Source organism: Salmo trutta, chromosome 33 (assembly GCF_901001165.1).
Source record: "Salmo trutta chromosome 33, fSalTru1.1, whole genome shotgun sequence".
Classification (NCBI taxonomy): domain Eukaryota; kingdom Metazoa; phylum Chordata; class Actinopteri; order Salmoniformes; family Salmonidae; genus Salmo; species Salmo trutta.
Genome location: NC_042989.1, coordinates 26142444 through 26162780, shown reverse-complemented (window position 1 = coordinate 26162780; position 20337 = coordinate 26142444). Strand labels below are relative to the sequence as shown.

Sequence of the window (20337 nt, the reverse complement as noted above, 5' to 3'; positions counted from 1 at the left end):
ACCATACTATTTACCAAGAGAGTTTTGATCGACATTTTTTGTAGCTGTCTATTTACCACCACAAACCAGTGCGGGCACTAAAACCGCACTCAGCGAACTGTATAGGGCCATAAGCAAACAAGAAAATGCTCATCCAGAGGTGGCGCTCCTAGTGGCCGATGATTATAATGCAGGAAAACTGAAATCTGTTTTACCTTATTTCTACCAGTATTTCACCTGCGCAACTACAGGCAAAAAAACCTTTACTCCACACACAGAGAAGCATACGAAGCTCTCAAGTTTTTTTCAAATCTGACTATAATTCTATACTCGTGATTCCTGCTCACAAGTAAAAACTCAAACAGGAAGTACCAGTGACACGCTCAACACGGAAGTGGTCCAATGAAGCAGATGCTACAGGACTGTTTCACTAGTACAGACTGGGATATGTTCTGAGATTCATCCCATGGCACTGAGGAATTTACCACATCAGTCACAGGCTTCATTAATAAGTGCATCAACAACGTCGTAGCCACAGTGACCGTACGTATGTACATGTCCCAACCAGAAGCCATGGATTACAGGCAAGACTCGCACTGAGCTAAAGGCTAGAGCTTCCACTTTCAAGGAGTGGGACACTATTTATTTGACCTTTACTTAATTAGGCAAGTCAGTTATTAAGAACAAATTATTATTTACAATGATGGCCTACACCGGCCAAACCCGGACAATGCTGGGACAATTGTGCGCCGCCCTATGGGACTCCCAATCATGGCCAGATGTGATACAGCCTGGATTCAAACCAGGGTGTCTGTAGTGACACCTCTAGCACTGAGATGCAGTGCCTTAGACGGCTGCACCACTCCAAACGCTTGAAACACATCCCACTATGCCCTCTAATGAACCATTAAACAGGCAAAGCTTCAATACAGGACCAAGATCAAATACTACTACACTGGCTCTGGTGCTCATTGGATGTGGCAGGGCTTGCAAACTATCATAGATTACAAAGGGAAACCCAGCCGTGAGCTGTCCAGTGACGCAAGCCTACCAGATGAGATAAATACCTTCTATGCTCACTTCGAGGAAAGCAAAACTTAACCATACATGAGAGCACCTGCTGTTCTGGATGACTGTGTGATCACGCTCTCCGTAGCCGATGTGAGTAAGACTTTTGAACAGGTTAACAGGCTGTTATCTGGCAAATGTCTTCACTGACATTCTTCTGTAGAATTCTCTGATACAGAGCAGAATTCATGGTTCCTTCTATTCATGGAAGTTGTCCAGGTTCTAAGGCAACAAAGCATTCCCAACCCATCACACTACCATCACCACGCTTGAATATTGGTATAAGGTTTTTACTGTGGAATGCAGTGTTTGATTTTCGCCACGGCGGTGGAGTTGCCGTACCAGGCTGAGATGCAGCCCGACAGTACACACTCGATGGTGCTCCTATAGAACACTGTGAGGGCCCTCGGGGACAGAATTAACTAGCTTGTATTGTTATTTTATTGTGTTACTATTTCCTTTTTTATTTGCGTTTTATTATAATTGTTTTCTTACTTTTTAACTCTGCATTGTTGGGAAAGGGCTCATAAGCATTTCACAGTCAAGTCTACAACTGTTGTTGTATTCGGTGCATGTGACAAATATGATAACTGTTCCAGGCACTTCGCACTGGTAACCTGTGGTGAATTCAATTGATTGGCCATGATTTGGAAAGGCACACACCTGTCTATATAAGGTTCCAGTTGACAGTGCATGTCAGAGCAAAAACCAAGCCATGATGTTGAAGGAATTGTCCGTAGCGCTCCGAGACAGGATTGAGTCGAGGCAGAGATCTGTGTAAGGTTACCAAAACATTTCTGCAGCATTGAAGGTCCCCAAGAATACAGTGGCCTCCATCGTTCTTAAATGGAAGAAGGTGAGGTGAGGTCAGGGAGATGACCAAGAACCCGATGGTCACTCTGACAGAGCTCCAGAGTTCCTCTGTGGAGATGGGATAACCTTCCAGAAGGACAACCATATCTGCAGCACTCCACTAACCAGGCCTTTATGTTAGAGTGGCCAGATGGAATCCACTCCTCAGTAAAAGGCACATGACAGCCCGCTTGGAGTTTTACTAAAGGCACCTAAAGCACTCTCAGACCACGATGAACAAGATTCTCTGGTCTGATTAAACCAAGATTGAACTCTTTGGCCTGAATGCCAAGCATCACGTCTGGAAGAAACCTGGCACCATCCCTACGGTGAAGCATGGTTTTTCAACGGCAGGGACTGGAAGACTAGTCAGGATCGAGGGAAAGATGAACGGAGCAAAGTACAGAGAGATCCTTGATAAAAACCTGCTCCAGAGCACACAGGACCTCAGACTGGGGCGAAGGTTCACTTTCCAACAGGACAATGACCCTAAGCACACAGCCAAGACAACGCAGGAGTGGCTTTGGAACAAGTCTCTGAATGTCCTTGAGTGGCCCAGCCAGAGCCCGGACTTGAACCCGATCTAACATCTCTGGAGAGACCTGAAAATAGCTGTGCAACAACGCTCCTCATCCAACCTGACAGAGCTTGAGAGCATCTGCAGAGAAGAATGGGAGAAACTCCCCAAATACAGGTGTGCCAAGCTTATAGCGTCATACCCAAGAAGACTCAAGGCTGTAATCACTGACAAAGGTGCTTCAACAAAGTACTAAGTAAAGGGTCTGAATACTGAATACTTATATAATATTTACGTTTTTTATTTTTAATACATTTGCAAAAATGTCTAAAAACCTGTTTTTGCTTTGTCATTATTGTGTTAAAAAAATAGATTCGATTTTCAGTCGAGTACTCGAACAGTCAAAAAAACGTGCAACGCCCATCCTTACATACTTCTCGAGTGTGGACTGAATGTATATTTTCCTATTGATTAGAAAGTGTCCCTGCATGCAAAGAGTCCCAAGGTTCGTCCCTTTATTTGACTTTTCAGCTCGGTGCTCAGCACTATGTGAAACGAATAGCTTTTTTTTAGCAACCCCAGGGGCAACAGAGATGAGTTTTCAAGAACCTTGGCACTGCAGTTCATTTGATGTCTTCCAAATGTCATGCAGGCTGATATTTAGTTTTGTAAGGCCGCGCAGAAAGCTCTTTTCATTTAGAGACTTGCATTCTCTGAGGTGCGTTTAGCACAACGCAGCGGGGTGAAGGGCAGGGAAGAGGGGCGCACTGCATTAATCTGCTCTCAAGAGGGTCAACTGAACAAGAGAATTAACAGAACAGAACTGCCTGCAGGAAATTAACCAGCTTCAGAACAGTCACTCTCTCTTTGTCTTGCTGTCTTTCAGTCTCTCTCTCTCTGTCCATCCCTCTCCTTCGGTCAGTCGGTGTCGCTCGATCTCTCTCTCTCTCTCTCTCTCTGTCACTCTCTTCAAAGAACAACAACATCACAAACACAGGTTCTGGCATTGGATTAGTTCTGTTGCTGTTTGAGCCATTTCCTAAAACACTAATCTGGAGCGCCTTGGCCAACTGGCATAACATTACTAGAGATAAAATGCTTGATTGATTTTGATAGCTTTAAAGTGAGCAGAGCTCTGGCATCTCTCCTAACCTTCTGCTATTACTTAGATTATTAAAAACGCCACAACAGATTAGTTTGTTGTAGTATAGACACTGATATGAACAGTGCTGTTAGAAGTCTGTCAAACTGAAGACTATAAAAGAGTAAAGTTAAATCGCACCCCTTTTAGACTGTTCACTACTGGTTGCTGTGGGATACCTTGTTAGTCTATCCAGGTCTTACCTGAGGGTGGCATGTTGTAGGGCGGACCCTGTGGTGTACCCATGCCTGCGTTGTTGCCTGGTGACTGGTTGTAGGGGGCTCCAGATCCTGCTGTTCCCATCAGGTTCATGCCAGGGCCTGGGTAGCTGCCCTGTCTGGGACACACAGAGACAAGGGTCTGGTTAGAGAGGAAAGACCGGACCTGGATACTTGGTGTGGAGAGAAATGAGTAGAAAAGCCTCTGTAATAGATTAGACTTTCTGCATCTATTGCAAGCCTATAAGGCCATGCCAGTCAGAGGATATGCTTATACGTTTCGGTACTGTATAAACCATCATCCTGAAAATGTAGAGGCACATTTCCTTGAAAAAAAGACAAAATCTCTCTTTAAAAGCAAGTGTGTGATCAAGAGCAGAATAGAAAGCCGTTTCATCCTCCCATCCTTCCTCTACTCCCTTGCAAATCCCTCACCCCTCCTCTTCTCATCCATCCTCTCCTCTCTCTCTCTCTCCTCTCCACCCAAAGTAATAATTTAACTAATTAAGGTGTGCTTCTGGAGAGGATCATGTTATTTGTTGCCATGGCAACGGCTGAAATCAATCCCATGCTTTCTCCTTGCCGCGTCGCATCACGGCGTGTTGGGAGGACATCAGAGGGCTTATCAGAAACCTGCTGAACCACAACCAACAGCAGACGGACACCCATGGCCACCGTCCGCCACCGCTCCATACCCTGTACCCTGTACCCTGTACCAGGCTAGCTCTGTAGCAACCCTGTACCAACTCAAAAGACAGCGCACCAGGATGTATAGCAGTTGGACAAACTACTTCCTGCTGGTCCAAATAATCTCCTGAATAATGAGAGAAAGGAGAGAGGTAGGAGCACAGAACATCCCCTCATCTGTGGTGGATAATTTCCTTGACAGTAGAGAAGACTAAGGTTATTTAAGGGACATGGGTTGACAGTAGAAGTAGTAGTAGTAGTGGGGACAGCTTTGTGTTAAAATACCACACGGACATAAGGTCAAAGTAAAACCCCTGCCTTTCTGTTGAATATGGAGACCTGATGGTTGAATCATTGTCTTAATAAAAGAAGATATTTATTTTAGTGTAACTCTAAACACTGTGCATGCGGACAATTAGAAAAAAAAATCCTAATCTGGATTTGTGTCAGTCAGTCAGTCAGTCAAAAGAACTGAACTTCCCCAAGCAGGGGAGGACAACAATAGCACAATGTATTGGATGTGAGACAGTGACTAACCCGGCAGAGGGAGGGCTGGGTTTGGTAAACCTCTCAGTAATCTAATCTCACAGATGCAATTAGTCCTAGAGCATGTGTGATGATACATACTGTATGTAATCCCTGTATGGGCCTGTAATCACAAGGAAAACCATGGCTCACAGACAACAACATACACTCACATCAATCACATCCTGCCTGTTATGGACCGTTTCTTGGCAGCACTTTATTTTACGGGACTTTTATGGGATTTGCCTGGTATTTACAAGGAAATGATGTGGCATCATTGGGTATTTTCTGTTACTTACTTCAAAGAATGCAACCCAATTTGTAGCTAACATGTTACCACATGGTGCAAAGTGTTGATAGTTTTAATAAATCCAGAAGAAACAAATAAGTAATTGATAGGTTATCATTGTGTCATTACCATTACCATGGCGTGTCTGAGTAGATATTTTCTGTTCCGGAAAGTGCTATTTCTCTATACTGCATCTAAATCCTACATCGGCCCTTACAGAAAAACACCATGTGGATACTGTAATAAAAAACATCAACAACAAAGTGGAGGTTGACTGTGGCGCTAGTCCATTATTACTAAATCATGTCATAAAAAAGGCCATTAGGAAACACTTGATGGAGGGAACGCAGGCCGTTTAATCACACTTAATGTATGCATGTGCTGCTATCAAAAAAGGCCCAGCGCATTTATCTTGCTCTCGGGCACCTTCGCTGAGGAGAAACACCCTGTTGCTGCAGAGAATGAGGGGAAAGCAGAGAGGGAGGGAGGGAGGGATTGAGAGAGAGAGAGAGATAAAAGAGAGAACACCACCAAGAGGGAGAGAAAACAGCAAGAGAGTGAGAGAGCAGAGAGAGGAAAAGATAGTAAAAAGAGAGTACTGTAAGTGTCCCTGGTGAGACAGTAAGGGGGGGGGTTCCAGCTCACAGCGCAAGCTGTACTGTAGCATCCAGTAGTCATTGTAGCGTGTGCTAGGAGACGGTTGAGGGGAAACTGAGCTCCTCTCACAGAGAAGCATCAAACCCAGCAGCACCCTCTCTCTCTAGCTCTCTCTCTCGCTCTCTCTTTCTCTCTCTCTCAGCTTGTTGTGCAGTGTTGCTGAAGCTCGGGAGAACACAGTGATAAACAGCCCAGCTGTTTTGTTTATCTGCTTCTCAAAAAGTTCCTGCTGAGTTGACACTGCTTTCAAGTGAATCTGTGAGGCGGCAAGTTGTACCATGAAGTCAGGAAAAACTCCTGTCCCTAACCATAAAATGTGGATTTAGTTGAAGCCCAGAAATAACAGACAGAAAGCACTAGGGCATTACTACCAGCGCAAAACATTATGAATAATGCTCTCATGAGGCGTTAGCCAAATTTAGAGCCACTGAAATAATCTGAGAAAAAGAATATGTGCTTTCAATCAGATAAACAGATTAGTAATCACTGTTGTATTTAAATGAGCAGCCCTGCAGTCAGTCCCAGCCCCAGTCCTGTCTCCCTGTCTGTCTGTCTCTCTTTCTCCCCACGTCCTCCTGCATGGAGCTCTGCTCCCTGTCCTTAGTATTCTGCCCACATGTGTGAAGGACATCCGAGGAGGCCTGTCTCTGAGCACGCCCGGGGAGAGAGAAAGAGAGGGCCGTTGCCAAGGGCTGCCATGGTTACCAGGTGCGAGACAGCCAGCTGCAGTCACACAGACAGATCCAGACCAGCACTAAAGTGTCAGTGTCAAAGTCCCCTTCCTGGCTGTCCACTAGAAAAACACTCACTGCTACAAAAGTGAGTGAATGTAGTGTGGCAGGAAGAAAAGAGGGGTACTGCCACCTCCACCATCCTGCCCCTATTAATACCCAGCTACACCACTCTCTGACACCCCTGCCTGGTGAGAGAGAGAAAGGGAGAGTGAGAGAAAAATAGAGAAAAAAAGAGAGACTGTGGTGAGAGAGAGAGAAGGGGGGGGTTGCCTGGTGTAGTCAGTGGGAGGGTATGAACAATATGAATTATATATGGGCACAATCTGCTCTCAAGGCAGCTCCCTCTCAGCCCTCAGCTCTCAGCTCTCAGCCCTCAGCTCTCAGCTCTCAGCCCTCAGCCCTCACCTCTCAGCCCTCACCTCTCAGCCCTCACCTCTCAGCCCTCACCTCTCAGCCCTCAGCTCTCAGCCCTCACCTCTCAGCCCTCACCTCTCACCTCTCAGCCCTCACCTCTCAGCCCTCACCTCTCAGCCCTCACCTCTCAGCCCTCAGCTCTCAGCCCTCACCTCTCAGCCCTCACCTCTCAGCCCTCAGCTCTCAGCCCTCACCTCTCAGCCCTCACCTCTCAGCCCTCAGCTCTCAGCCCTCACCTCTCAGCCCTCAGCTCTCAGCCCTCACCTCTCAGCCCTCACCTCTCAGCCCTCAGATCTCAGCCCTCACCTCTCAGCCCTCACCTCTCACCTCTCAGCCCTCACCTCTCAGCCCTCACCTCTCAGCCCTCACCTCTCAGCCCTCAGCTCTCAGCCCTCACCTCTCAGCCCTCACCTCTCAGCCCTCAGCTCTCAGCCCTCACCTCTCAGCCCTCACCTCTCAGCCCTCACCTCTCAGCCCTCAGCTCTCAGCCCTCACCTCTCAGCCCTCAGCTCTCAGCCCTCACCTCTCAGCCCTCAGCTCTCAGCCCTCAGCTCTCAGCCCTCAGCTCTCAGCCCTCAGCTCTCAGCCCTCAGCCCCAGCTTCATTCCAAGCAGCCAGCTCAGCTAGTGTCTGCCTGTCTGACTGCCTGACTAAACCCAAACATAATCTAAAATAAAACAGCGAATGAAGGGACAGCCTTAACATATTAAATACTGAGAAAAGCCCCCCCCCCTTACATCAAACAGCTCCGACGGAGAGAGAGAGATAAGCCATTTATTAAAGCCTAGCTGGTGCTGATGCCAAGGCTGCCTGTGAGCCACAACGCTGGGGGCAGCAGAAACGCATTCTTGACATTCAAGCAGCTCTTATTTATTTAGTAAATTTACTTGCTAAGGAGGTCAGAAATGAATTATTTGGCAAGGATTTACCCTGAAGTGCTCTTTTCTCTCTCTCTCTCTCTCTTTGCCCCTTTTCCATTTCCTTTGATTTAGTTTTTTTGAAGCTTGCTTTCTCTAAGTGCTTATTTTCTACAAGCTGTGTTTCTGTAGCTCCAGGAACAGCTACCAAAGTCATTTAAAAAACAATTTCTGTCTTCAGCAGACATAGCCAGGACAACACCTAGCTTCCTGATGTTATTCTCTACATCTGTTCTCAAAACCCCAACACCTTCCTTCACTCAAGACTGTACTCATTTGTGTCCATCTATAAGCCATGCAATAGTATTATCTCAATGTAAAACCTCACCGTAGGGTAACCCAACTCCTTGGGTACACTTACAAGACAAGAGCAAGTTGACACAGTCATTAAGACCTGGTTTAAGCTGCGAGGTCCAAGCTGTGTGGTTCCGTGTGGCTCAGGTGGTAGAGCATGACCCTTGCCAATGCTAGGGTTGTGGGTTCAATTCCCACCAAGGACCAGTACAAAAAAAGTATGAAAATGTATGCACTCACTACTGTAAATCACTCTGGATAGGAGTGTCAGCTAAATGACTAAAATGTAAAACACAAACATATTATTGTTCTAAGTATCAGACCAAGCATGGGTGATATGAACATAATGTATAATTCAAGGCCCTAAAGAGAGCCTCTCTGAGGACTGGGGAAAAACACCATCACACTTATCACCATCCAGCCATTGGATATCATAGTGGCCTTGCTCTGCTCATTTGGCATTCTGTGTAATGAATCTGGAATAGTCAATCCCAGGGACATGGTTCAGGCTGTTTGGTGTACGTTTCTCCAGATGACAGATGATCTCCAGACAGCGAGGAGATGAAATCCAATTTCCCCTTAATCTTCAGATTATTTCCTTTCGTGGATTGTGTGGGTGGTATGGTGAGGCCATGCCAAGGGCATGGCAGACACATGAGGAGGTGGTCTGAGGGCCATTGGCAGACACATGAGGAGGTGGTCTGAGGGCCATTGGCAGACACATGAGGAGGTGGTCTGAGGGCCATTGTTTTCACACAGACCACAACAGGTTGAAATGATTCACCATGCTGCTCTCAGATCAGAATCAGGACTATAAAAGAGTAAACACTAAACCCAGTGTTTCAGATTCATTTCCCCTTAATCTTCCTCAGCTGTTCAGGACAAAACACAACAAGGGTTGAGAAAGAGAGAAAAACAAAAGGGGACGTGGTGGGAGGGTCCATAATTCTCCTAAAACCGTCCCCCTGCCTTCCTTTCTCCTTTCTCCATGGCAACACCACGCACGTGCAGCCGCAGAGCGAGGGGCTGTCAGCTCTCTGCCTCTTCAAAGTCAGCTGGAGGACCAGTAGAGCTGCCCTTTAACACACACACACACACACACACTCCTTCCCTCTGTGTTTCAATCAGACAGCACTAATTGCATTCCCAGCCACGCTCAGATCATCTCTACATCTGGGGACAGACTGAGAGACACACAGAGAGTCTGCATACAGTACCTTCTATGGAGGGGGATCTAGTATTCACAGCATGGTTCACTGACACTGCATTCTCCCTGTCCCGAAAGAACTGCTTCTGAAGATGAAAATCAGCATGCTAAGCGTCTAATTAGTATGTATTCTCTATGATGGAAACTAGGACAGAAACTGGAAGAGCCAATTCTGAGGGTCTAGATGAAAGGGTGATGAGAGAGCGAGAGAGAGAGGGAAAGGATGGAGAGAGGGAGGTGTAGAGAGAGGATGGCGAGACAGACAGGTAGAGCTGGGAGAGAGACGGGGTAACAGTGCTGAAAGACGACAAAGACAATGTCTCCTTATCAAATCAAATCACATTGTATTGTTCACATACACATGGTTAGCAGATGTTAATGCGAGTGTAGCGAAATGCTTGTGCTTCTAGTTCCGACAGTGCAGTAATATCTAACAAGTACTCTAACAGTTTCACAACAACTACCTTATACACACTCTCCCTCACTCTCCTGCCTCCCCCCTCTCTCCCTGTGGGCCTATGTCTGGGTGTGTGGTGGAATGAGAGTGGAGACTGACAGGCTGTGTGATTTGCCCCAGCAGTATGCATCATGTTGTGCCACTTCTTATTGACAGTGAAGATGTCTGTTAATGGCTCCTTCAGCATTTACATAGTCTGTCTGCAGCGCTGCTGATCTGCACCATTAATCACACAGTGTCAACCAACGCAGACACACACAGGATTCTCCAAATGTCAACAGGCTCCATGATGCATCACCATGGACCACGGTGGGCGCTCTCTCCACAGAGAAGCGAATGTTAGCAGATCCAACATGGAGGACGATTTGTTTGTCATTATCAACACACATGGGGGATAAAGATGATTCTCATTTCACTGTCAAAAGGAAGCCCCCATAAGAACATATAAAGTGGCAACTATTTTTATGTTTGTTTGTGATATTGCATATGAGCGACATCGACATTAATTTGAAACCGGAAGCTTCCTGCCATCCAGGACCTCTATCCCAGCCGGTGTCAGAGGAAGGCCCTAAAAATTGCCGCCCGAGTCATAGACTGGTCTCTCTGCTACTGCATGGCAAGCTGTACCGGAGTGCCAAGTCTAGGTCCAAAAGGCTTCTTAACAGCTTCTACCCCCAAGCCATAAGACTGCTGAACAGCTAATCAAATGGCTACCCGGACTATTTGCATTGACCCCCCCCCCTTTTTTTACACTGCTGCTACTGGCTGTTTATTATCTGTTATCTATGCATAGTCACTTTACCCCTACCTACATGTACATGTTACCTCAATTACCTCGACTAACTTGTACCACCGCACACTGACTCGGTACCGGTACCCCCTGTATATTGCCTGTTATTGTTATTTTATTGTTGCTCTTTTGTTTTTTACTTTAGTTTATTTAGTAAATATTTTTCTTGACTCAGATTGTTGTTAAAATTGCATTGTTGGTTAAGGGCTTGTAAGTAAGCATTTCACTGTAAGGTCTATATCTGTTGTATTCAGCGCATGTGACAAATAACATTTGATTTGATTTGGTCTCTATTCCTGTGTCTAGTGCTATACATTCACACCACTTGATGAAGGGAGCACTGTGGTGGTGGTCTCTCAACAAGCTAAACTTAATGTCAAGAGAGTTGACACCTCCAGATTTTCTCCAAACACCACATTTCCAGGAGGTGTCACGCCCTGATCTGTTTCACCTGTCCTTGTGCTTGTCTCCACCCCCTCCAGGTGTGGCTTATTTTCCCCAGTGTATTTATCCCTGTGTTTCCTGTCCCTCTGTGCCAGTTTGTCTTGTCTGTTCAAGTCAAACAGTGTGTTTTTCCCGTGCGCATGCTTTTTCTATTCTCTTTTGCTAGTCCTCATGGTTTTGAGCCTTGTCTGTTTCTGGACTCTGTACCCGCCTGCCTGACCATTCTGCCTGCCTGCCACACTGTACTTCCTGGACTCTGAACTGGTTTTGACCTTTTGCCTGTCCATGACCATTCTCTTGCCTACCCTTTTGGAATATAATAAATATCAAAGACTCAACCATCTGCCTCCCGTGTCTGCATCTGGGTCTGGCCTTGTGCCCTTATAGGAGGAGTCCAGAGAGCCATGACAATTGTACAAGATGCTATAGTTAGAAACATAAAGCTAAACACAGGTTAGCAGTTAGCAGTCAGTAAAATCTCTAAATTTAGCCAGTGATGCTAGCATTGGCCAGATTAGTTTTGTAACACACAACGCAGGAGATGAGAAGCAGGTACAGGGAGTGAACCATTTAATATAGACGGACATGCAACGGAACAAGAACAGCGTCTGGACTTAAACACAACAAACAACACTACTACTAACAACACAGAGGAGCAGACATATATGCAGGGGCAGTCAACAAAGTGAGGGAGTCCAGGTGAGTCCAATGAGCGCAGCTGCGCGTAATGAAGGTAACTGGTGTGTAGTATAATGATGGGTAGCCTGGCGCCCTGGAGCGCCAGGGAGGGGGAGCGGGGCGGGCGTGACAGTTTACTGAGCCTGGAGCGCCAGGGAGGGGGAGCGGGGCGGGCGTGACAGTTTACTGAGCCTGGAGCGCCAGGGAGGGGGAGCGGGGCGGGCGTGACAGTTTACTGAGCCTGGACGAAGGAGCACCTTTTCAGACCGAACAGTAACAGGTTAGAGGCTTGGAGATGGTGCTTGGTTGTCCTAGTTGTGGTGCTGAGAATGAGGGGTGCTGTAGTTGGGGTGTGGAGGTTGGAGAGGAGGAGGAGTGGATGTAGTGGGGAGAGGGGGCAGGGGACTGGGTACAGGAAAGGTGTGATTCACTGAGGACCTAACATAGTCTACTGTACAGGGAAACAACAGTTGGATGGAAAGTGCCAACAAACAGAATTATTACTGTGCCTCACTTTTTACTTGCACACAGACATGTACAGAAACACACACACACACACCACAAATACACACAGGCACACCTTCCCCTATCCATGTTTTAAACATCCTCCTGTGTTTGTCTTCCATCCCCCTTTTTCTCTGAACGGTTCCCTTTTTGGAAAGTTTAAGATGGGGCCCCAAAACCCTTGACAGGTGTCAACAGTGTTCCAAATGACTGACTAAAAACTCACTCAGTTCTATTAATGATGTTCTAAAAACTCACTCAGTTCTATTAATGATGTTCTAAAAACTCACTCAGTTCTATTAAAAACTCACTCAGTTCTATTAATGAAGTTCTAAAAACTCACTCAGTTCTATTAATGTTCTAAAAACTCACTCAGTTCTATTAATGATGTTCTAAAAACTCACTCAGTTCTATTAATGATGTTCTGTACAAAGATAGAGATCAACATCCACAAGGCCACATCAGCAGAAGCATTGCTGATCGGTCTCCACCCGTCTCCCAACAAGCATTGCTTCATTAAACAAAGCCCCGAGCTGCTCAGTATGACCACTTCTCTTCTTCCTACTAGCTGATTGGTTGACAGAGAATCTACCCTTTCAAAAGTAGTGTCCATGTTTTTTACGCACGCTCCCCTGACAAGGTTCACCCAGAGTTTACTGCCCACACACAATCCCACTGCTCCTCTCCTCTCCTCTCCTCTCCTCTCCTCTCCTCTCCTCTCCTCTCCTCTCCTCTCCTCTCCTCTCCTCACAACTCTGCTCTGCTCTGGGAAGCACTCACACAATAAATGCTCAAACACACTAGATAATAATCCCCATTACATTGTTTGATATGTGTCAAGGTTGTTCATAATGCTGCTTTTAATCTTGTTGTCCAAGTGTTTTTGAGTTTCCTAAGTAGCTTGGTGTTGTGTTGTACATGTGAAGGGAACATTATGATCACTTGAAATCTTGTGAAGTGTTTTCCAAGGTAACATAGTGCATCTTTGTTCATTGGTACAACTGTCTTTCCCATGTCATCTACTGCCACTAAGCCTTTAACCCAGCATTTCATTGTAGGAGACTATGCATCATTTCAACAGAGAGATTGTGCTTCAAATAACTTATCAATAGATAGTAGCACTATATACAGTTCTTACTGTACTTTAAACAAGAATACATTTCATTCAAGGTCAAATAAATATATCAAATAGTTCCATGGCACACAACGCCCCTCACACAACGCCCCTCACATAACGCCCCTCACACAATGCCCCTCACACAACGCCCCTCACACAACGCCCCTCACACAACGCCCCTCACACAACGCCCCTCACACAACGCCCCTCACACAATGCCCCTCACACAACGCCCCTCACACAACGCCCCTCACACAACGCCCCTCACACAACGCCCCTCACACAACGCTCCTCACACAACGCCCCTCACACAACGCCCCTCACACAACGCCCCTCACACAACGCCCCTCACACAACGCTCCTCACACAACGCCCCTCACACAACGCCCCTCACACAACGCCCCTCACACAACGCCCCTCACACAACGCTCCTCACACAACGCCCCTCACACAACGCTCCTCACACAACGCTCCTCACACAACGCCCCTCACACAACGCCCCTCACACAACGCTCCTCACACAACGCCCCTCACACAACGCCCCTCACACAACGCTCCTCACACAACGCTCCTCTATAGCTCCCCAGTCTGAGCATAGAGAACTAGGCACTGAAACATTTAGTCTGAAGACCATAAAGCCCCAAAGTCTCTGTAGTGACAAGTGAGTGACGCCTTATGCTCACTAATTTTAGCATGCTATTTCAGGGGGTGGTAAAAATAGGCTCTTCTCAGAAGAGCATTGCAGTAATGTGTTCCACCTTCTGCCCAATTCCTCTCCTCTTCTCTCTCTCTCTATCAATGTCACTACCACACACAGATCACACACGCATGCTCGCTCGCTCGCACGCACACACACACACACATGCACACACACAATTACCCACAAACCACACATCATCTGGTTAAAAAAACAACAACATGTTATCTCACCTGCCCTGTACAGAGTTAGCTGCGGCCTGCATGACGGCAGCGGCTGCCTCCTGGGCCTTGCGGTTGACATTGCCCAGTGAAGGAGGGCCCATCCCAGGGCCGGCTGGCTGGGGCATACTGGGGGAGCTGGGGGCCATGTTGGGGTAGGGGCGGCTGCCCGCACCAGGACTGCGGCCCATAGGCTGCCCGGGACCCTGGCCGTGCATGGGGCTGCTGGCATTCATACCCTGGCTGTTGGTCATGCCAGGGCCGGGCCCGGGGCTGCTGTAGTTGGCACTGGGAGTCCCGCCGTAGTTGGGTGGACGTGGGTAGTTTCCTGAGGAGAGAGGAGACATAGAACATCTGGGAGTGAGTAGACACCAGGTTAACAATAACAATAAATGTATCCCTCAACATGAATAGTGACAGTAATGAATTCAGTCATCTATTTTATGGTAGTTTCAGGAAGCCATGTGACATTTTCTCTCATTCGCTCTGCACCCAGTACAGAGGAGAACCTAGAAGTCTGGCACACAAGGATAATCTTATATTCGAGTCAACTGAATTTGTTTTTAGGTTTAAGCATCTGCTAAATTCCCATATCATTACATTATGTAGCTACGACGTGTCAGCACAAGGATAACATTGTTATAGGAATTAAACTTCATATGTCAAATAAAAGCAAATGTCAGATAAAACAGATAAACTGACACATACTACAGCATGACATTTTTGACTCAATAGCCTCTGTAGGGTGCATCTATGCAGATGTGGATACAGGTGTTTGTTTCACTGAAATCTTTGCTATTGACATTGGCTGCAAATTTAACATCTATGGGAGGGGAGGGATGCTGAATCGGAATGGGAGCAATTGCACAGCTTAAGCATGAGTCTGAGAAACACTTGAGAGTCATTCTAATCTGCAGTTAAAGCTTTCTCCCTGCCCTAGCAGCCATACAGGCATGACGACACAAGCCTTCCTAAAGCACACTTAAACCCCTCCATTTTGGCTCAACACAGTCCAGAAGCAGCTGGAAAAGGAGTCTCCACACACACACAGAGCACACAAAGCAGGCATGGGTACTTTCCACCATGACTTTTTCTCTAAGGACAATTCCATGAAAAATAGAAAATGTGGCGTCCCTTTTGTGAAGGTGGCTATTTATTTTGATTTGATTAAGAGTGCTTTAGTTGGGGCTTACAGCCTAATCCTCTGAGAATATGTCTGGAAAAGGGGATCAAGTCGCTTTAAACATAAAGGGTTTTTTTGGCTCTGAATGAGGGAGTTGAATGAAAATATTCTGTGTGAGGAACTGACTCCAAAAATGGAAATGTCTTTTGGTATCCTCGAGCTGCTTCAGTGGAAAGACATTCCGCATGACATAAGCCTGTGAGTCCAACAGCAAAAAAGTTCCCCCCGGAGATGGGATTTATATCAAATCAAAATAAAATAATTTCCCATGAAACTCTGCTGCTCCAGTTGAATTTGTTCAGAATGTGTGATGAAATCTAGTGTAGGAGGAGATGCAGAGTCAGATCTGAATCTGGGGAGGTAGCTCATTTGGAACACTGTTGACACCTGTCAAGGGTTTTGGGGCCCCATCTTAAACTTTCCAAAAAGGGAACCGTTCAGAGAAAAAGGGGGATGGAAGACAAACACAGGAGGATGTTTAAAACATGGATAGGGGAAGGTGTGCCTGTGTGCATTTGTGGTGTGTGTGTTTCTGTACATGTCTGTGTGCAAGTAAAAAGTGAGGCACAATACCATTCCACTCTTTTCAAAGCAGTGACATAGTTGAGAAGAGAGCCATGGGAATCATCTGGCGTGTGGTATCCTCTCTCTCCTTCTCTTTCTACAGTACTGTACGTGCTGCAGCTGAAACGCCTGAGTCAGAGGCCTATCTCATCCCACACAGTCACAGTGGCTGGACCCTGGCTCTGCTCCATGGCTTCTCACTGCTCTCTGTGTGTGTGTCTGTATGTGTGTGTGGACACTGTGGTTATTGGCTGTGCTCTCGCTCTCCTTCTCTGGTTTTGATTTAGGTGGACACTCCGACTGGATTTTTCCATCTTTAGCACCCAAGGTCCTGTCCAAAAAAGGAGTAAGAGGCAGAGCCTGTGAAGTTTCCGAGAGGGCCCGGCCAGGGTCCTAATCTACTGTGGTTTACACTGACACAAACGTTACCATGGGAGTCGTATGAACGAGGACATTCACATTAAACTGGACAGAGTTGATCAGTCATACTGACGTTTATGAGACTATCTTCAGTTTAAGAGTGCCAAGTTAAGGGGGACCAGAGATACGCTTAAAAAATATATACAGTACATGACCAGAAGTGTGTGGACACCTGCTCGTCAAGCATCACATTCCAAAATCATGGGCATTAATATGGAGTTGGTCCCCCTTTGCTGCTATAACAGCCTCCACTCTTATGGGAAGACTTTCCACTAGATGTTAGAACATTGCTGAGAGGACTTGCTTCCATTCAGCGACAAGATCATTAGTGAGGTCAGCATTGATGTTGGGTGATTAGGCCAGCAGTCGGCATTCCAAATCATCCCAAAGGTGTTTCGGTCAGGGCTCTGTGCAGGCCAGTCAAGATATTCCACACTGATGTCGACAAACCATTTCTGTATGGACCTCGCTTTGTGCCAGGGGGCATTGTCATGCTGAAACAGGAAAGGGCCTTCCCCAAACTGTTGCCACAAAGTTGCTGTTAAGATTTCCCTTCACTGGAACTAAGGGGCCTAGCCCAAACCATGACAAACAGCCCCAGACCATTATTCCTCCTACACCAACCTTTACAGTTGGCACTATGCAATCGGGCAGTTAGTGGTCTACTGGCATCTGCCAAACTCGTTGGACTGCCAGATGGTGAAACGTGATTCATCACTCCAGAGAACGCGTTTCCACTGCTCCAGAGTCCAACGATGGTGAGCTTTACACCACTGACATTTAGCATTGCGCATGGTAATCTTAGGCTTGTGAAATCACTCAGCTCTTCAGTAAGGCCATTCTACTGCCAATGTTTGTCTATGGAGATTGCATGGCGGTGTGCTTGATTTTATACACCTGCCAGCAATGGGTGTGGCTGAAATAGCTGAATCCCCTATCCTTGAAGGGGTGTCCACATACTTCTGTATATATAGTGTATCTTTTATCTTATAAAGTTTTGTTTTGCTTTTTTCGAGGGGCGAGAAGGATCCACATTCAGCTTAACTGTGAGATTTTCTTCTTCAGGGTGAGAATAGCTCATTTCCAGGATGGTTGGTACTGTAGCTGGTGCTTCACACAACATTCAAACAGCTGATCATCACCGGATCATCCTTTTGCTGTTTAGACACATTTACAAGCAAAACAGAGAAAAAGCACCAGAAAGATGTAATTTCTTCTCCATACCTTCCTGTTCTCCCGACCCTCCCTCCTCTCTCAGGATACGGTGGTCTTTAGGAGGTATGGTATTTATAACCCACAGAAAGAGACAGAGAGAAGACTGTGGTGCGTTACCAATTACATGGAAATTCCAGGCTTGGTCACCCTTTCTGAGGACGTTGTTGCCGAGCTGTATTTAATCCCCACACTCCCGCGGGAAAAGGAGGACTGTGACCGAACAGATTACAGACACTGCTTCCTCAGCAGAATGAATGCAGCATTGCTAACAGCCGGCTCGCCCATCCCTGGCCACCACAGGAAAAAACCCTGTGTTCCAGAGAATAGCTGCCCACTGAATCTGTGGACACCATCACTGAGGAATGTAACACAGATTACACGGCTGCGGCTGTATTCTACAGCTGCAGGACGTAGAGAATGGGCAGAGTTGCTTGGCTAATATAATAAAAAATACTGTATAGTATGTTGCTGAGCACAAACAAATTGGAAGGATGACATCATTTTTTTGGAGAGACGAATTATGCGTAGAAGTATAATTTTTTCATTTTCCATTCTATCACTGTGAAATTCTCTCACCTTTTCCCTCCCTCTCTCGCTCTCCCTATCTCTCTCTCTCTCTCCCCCTCCCCCTCTCCCTCCCTCTCTCTCTCTCGCTCTCTCTCTCTCTCTCTCCCTCCCTCCCTCTCTTCTGGCCCGAGGCCCCAGGTAAATCCTCTCAGAGCCACCTCAGTATTTCTCTCAGCATCTCTTTCAGCAGGGCGTCTGTGGTGCAGCAGCTCTGGAGCACCTCAGGGCTTCGTACTCAGTCCAACCCATTTCCCAAAACCTCCACTGCCCCTCCGGCTCCCTGGGATCGAGCTTTCCTTTAACCGAATTAGGTATAAGGGCCCAGCAAAGCGTTCAGGCTCACAAACTGCTGTCCAAAGCAGTGGAGGTTGAGTGTGGAATGTTAGGTGTGGGAGAGGCACAGCAGGCGTTTCCTCTTTTCACTGACTGTCTTATAGAGCATGTCTGCAGAGCAGATGAGAGAACAACTGGAGGCCTTTAACCTCTTTGGGATAGGGGGCAGTATTGAGACGTCCGGATGAAAAACGTGCCCAGAGTAAACTGCCTGCTACTCAGGCCCAGAAGCTAGGATATGCATATTATTAGAATATGTGGATAGAAAACACTCTGAAGTTTCTAAAACTGTTTGAATGATGTCTTTGAGTATACCAGAACTCATATGGCAGGCGAAAACCTGAGAAAAATCCAACCAGGAAGTGGGAAATCTGAGGCTTGTAGTTTTTCAAGTGATTCCCTATCCAATATACAGTGTCTGTGGGGTCACTAGATGTCAACAGTCTTTAGAACGTTGTTTCAGGCTTCTACTGTGAATGGGGAGAGAATAAAAGCTAATAGAACCAGGTGTCTGAGAAAAAGTCATGAGCTCAGTCACGTGCGCGGCCTTGGGAGCGAGCTGAGTTCATCTTCATTCCTAAAGAGAAAGGAATTGTTGGAATTTTATTGACGATTTATGATAAAAACATCTTAAAGATTGATTCTATACATTGTTTGACATGTTTCTACAAACTGTAGTATAACTTTTTTGACTTTTCGTCTGGACTAGTGAACCTAATGCGTAAACAAAATGGAGGTATTTGGACATAACGATGAACTTTATCGAACAAAACGAACATTTATTGTGGAACTGGGATACCTGGGAGTGCATTCCGATGAAGATCATCAAAGCTAAGTGTATATTTATAATGCTATTTCTGACTTCTGTTGACTGCACAACATGGCGGGTATCTGTATAGCTTATTTTGGTGTCTGAGCGCTGTACTCAGATTATTGCAAAGTGTGCTTTCACCGTGAAGCTTTTTTTTAAATCTGACACAGCGGTTGCATTAAGGAGAAGTGTATCTTTAATTCTGTGCATAACGCTTGTATATTTTATCAAAGTTTATGATAAGTATTTCTGTAAATTGATGTGGCTCTCTGCAAAGTCACCGGGGGTTTTGGAGGCAAAACATTACTCAACATAACACGCCAATGCAAACTGAGATTTTTGGATATAAATATGAACTTTATCGAACAAAACATACATGTATTGTGTAACATGAAGTCCTATGAGTGCCATCTGATGAAGATCATCAAAGGTTAGTGATTAATTTTATCTCTATTTCTGCTTTTTGTGACTCCTCTCTTTGGCTGGAAAATGGCTGTATGTTTTTTTGTGACTAGGTGCTGACCTAACATAATCGTTTGGTGTGCTTTCGCTGGAAAGCCTTTTTGAAATCGGACACTGTGGTTGGATTAATGAGAATCTTGTCTTTAAAATGGTGTATAATACTTGTATGTTTGAGGAATTTTAATTATGAGATTTTTGCTGTTTTGAATTTGGCGCCCTGCACTTTCACTGGCTGTTGTCAAATCGATCCCGCTAAAGGGATTTGATCCGTAAGAAGAGCTTGGTATCAACAACTAGATAATGTTAACGATCTAAGTCCTTTTCAATCCTGGTCATATGAAGAGAAATTATAGATAAAACATATCGGGGCTCATT

The 20337-nt window shown here is 46.0% G+C and overlaps 1 protein-coding gene across 1 annotated transcript in view; it reads right to left on the bottom strand.

Annotated features, from left to right (window-relative positions):
• The window catches only part of LOC115172096 (AT-rich interactive domain-containing protein 1B), an 84082-nt gene that overhangs the window by 30655 nt on the left and 33090 nt on the right, over positions 1-20337 (bottom strand). The window contains exons 5-6 of the mRNA XM_029729280.1: positions 14420-14735; positions 3761-3894 (exon numbers count right to left, since the gene is read on the bottom strand). Of these exons, the coding sequence (XP_029585140.1) occupies positions 3761-3894; positions 14420-14735 (450 nt within the window). The remainder of the gene's footprint in view (positions 1-3760; positions 3895-14419; positions 14736-20337) is intronic.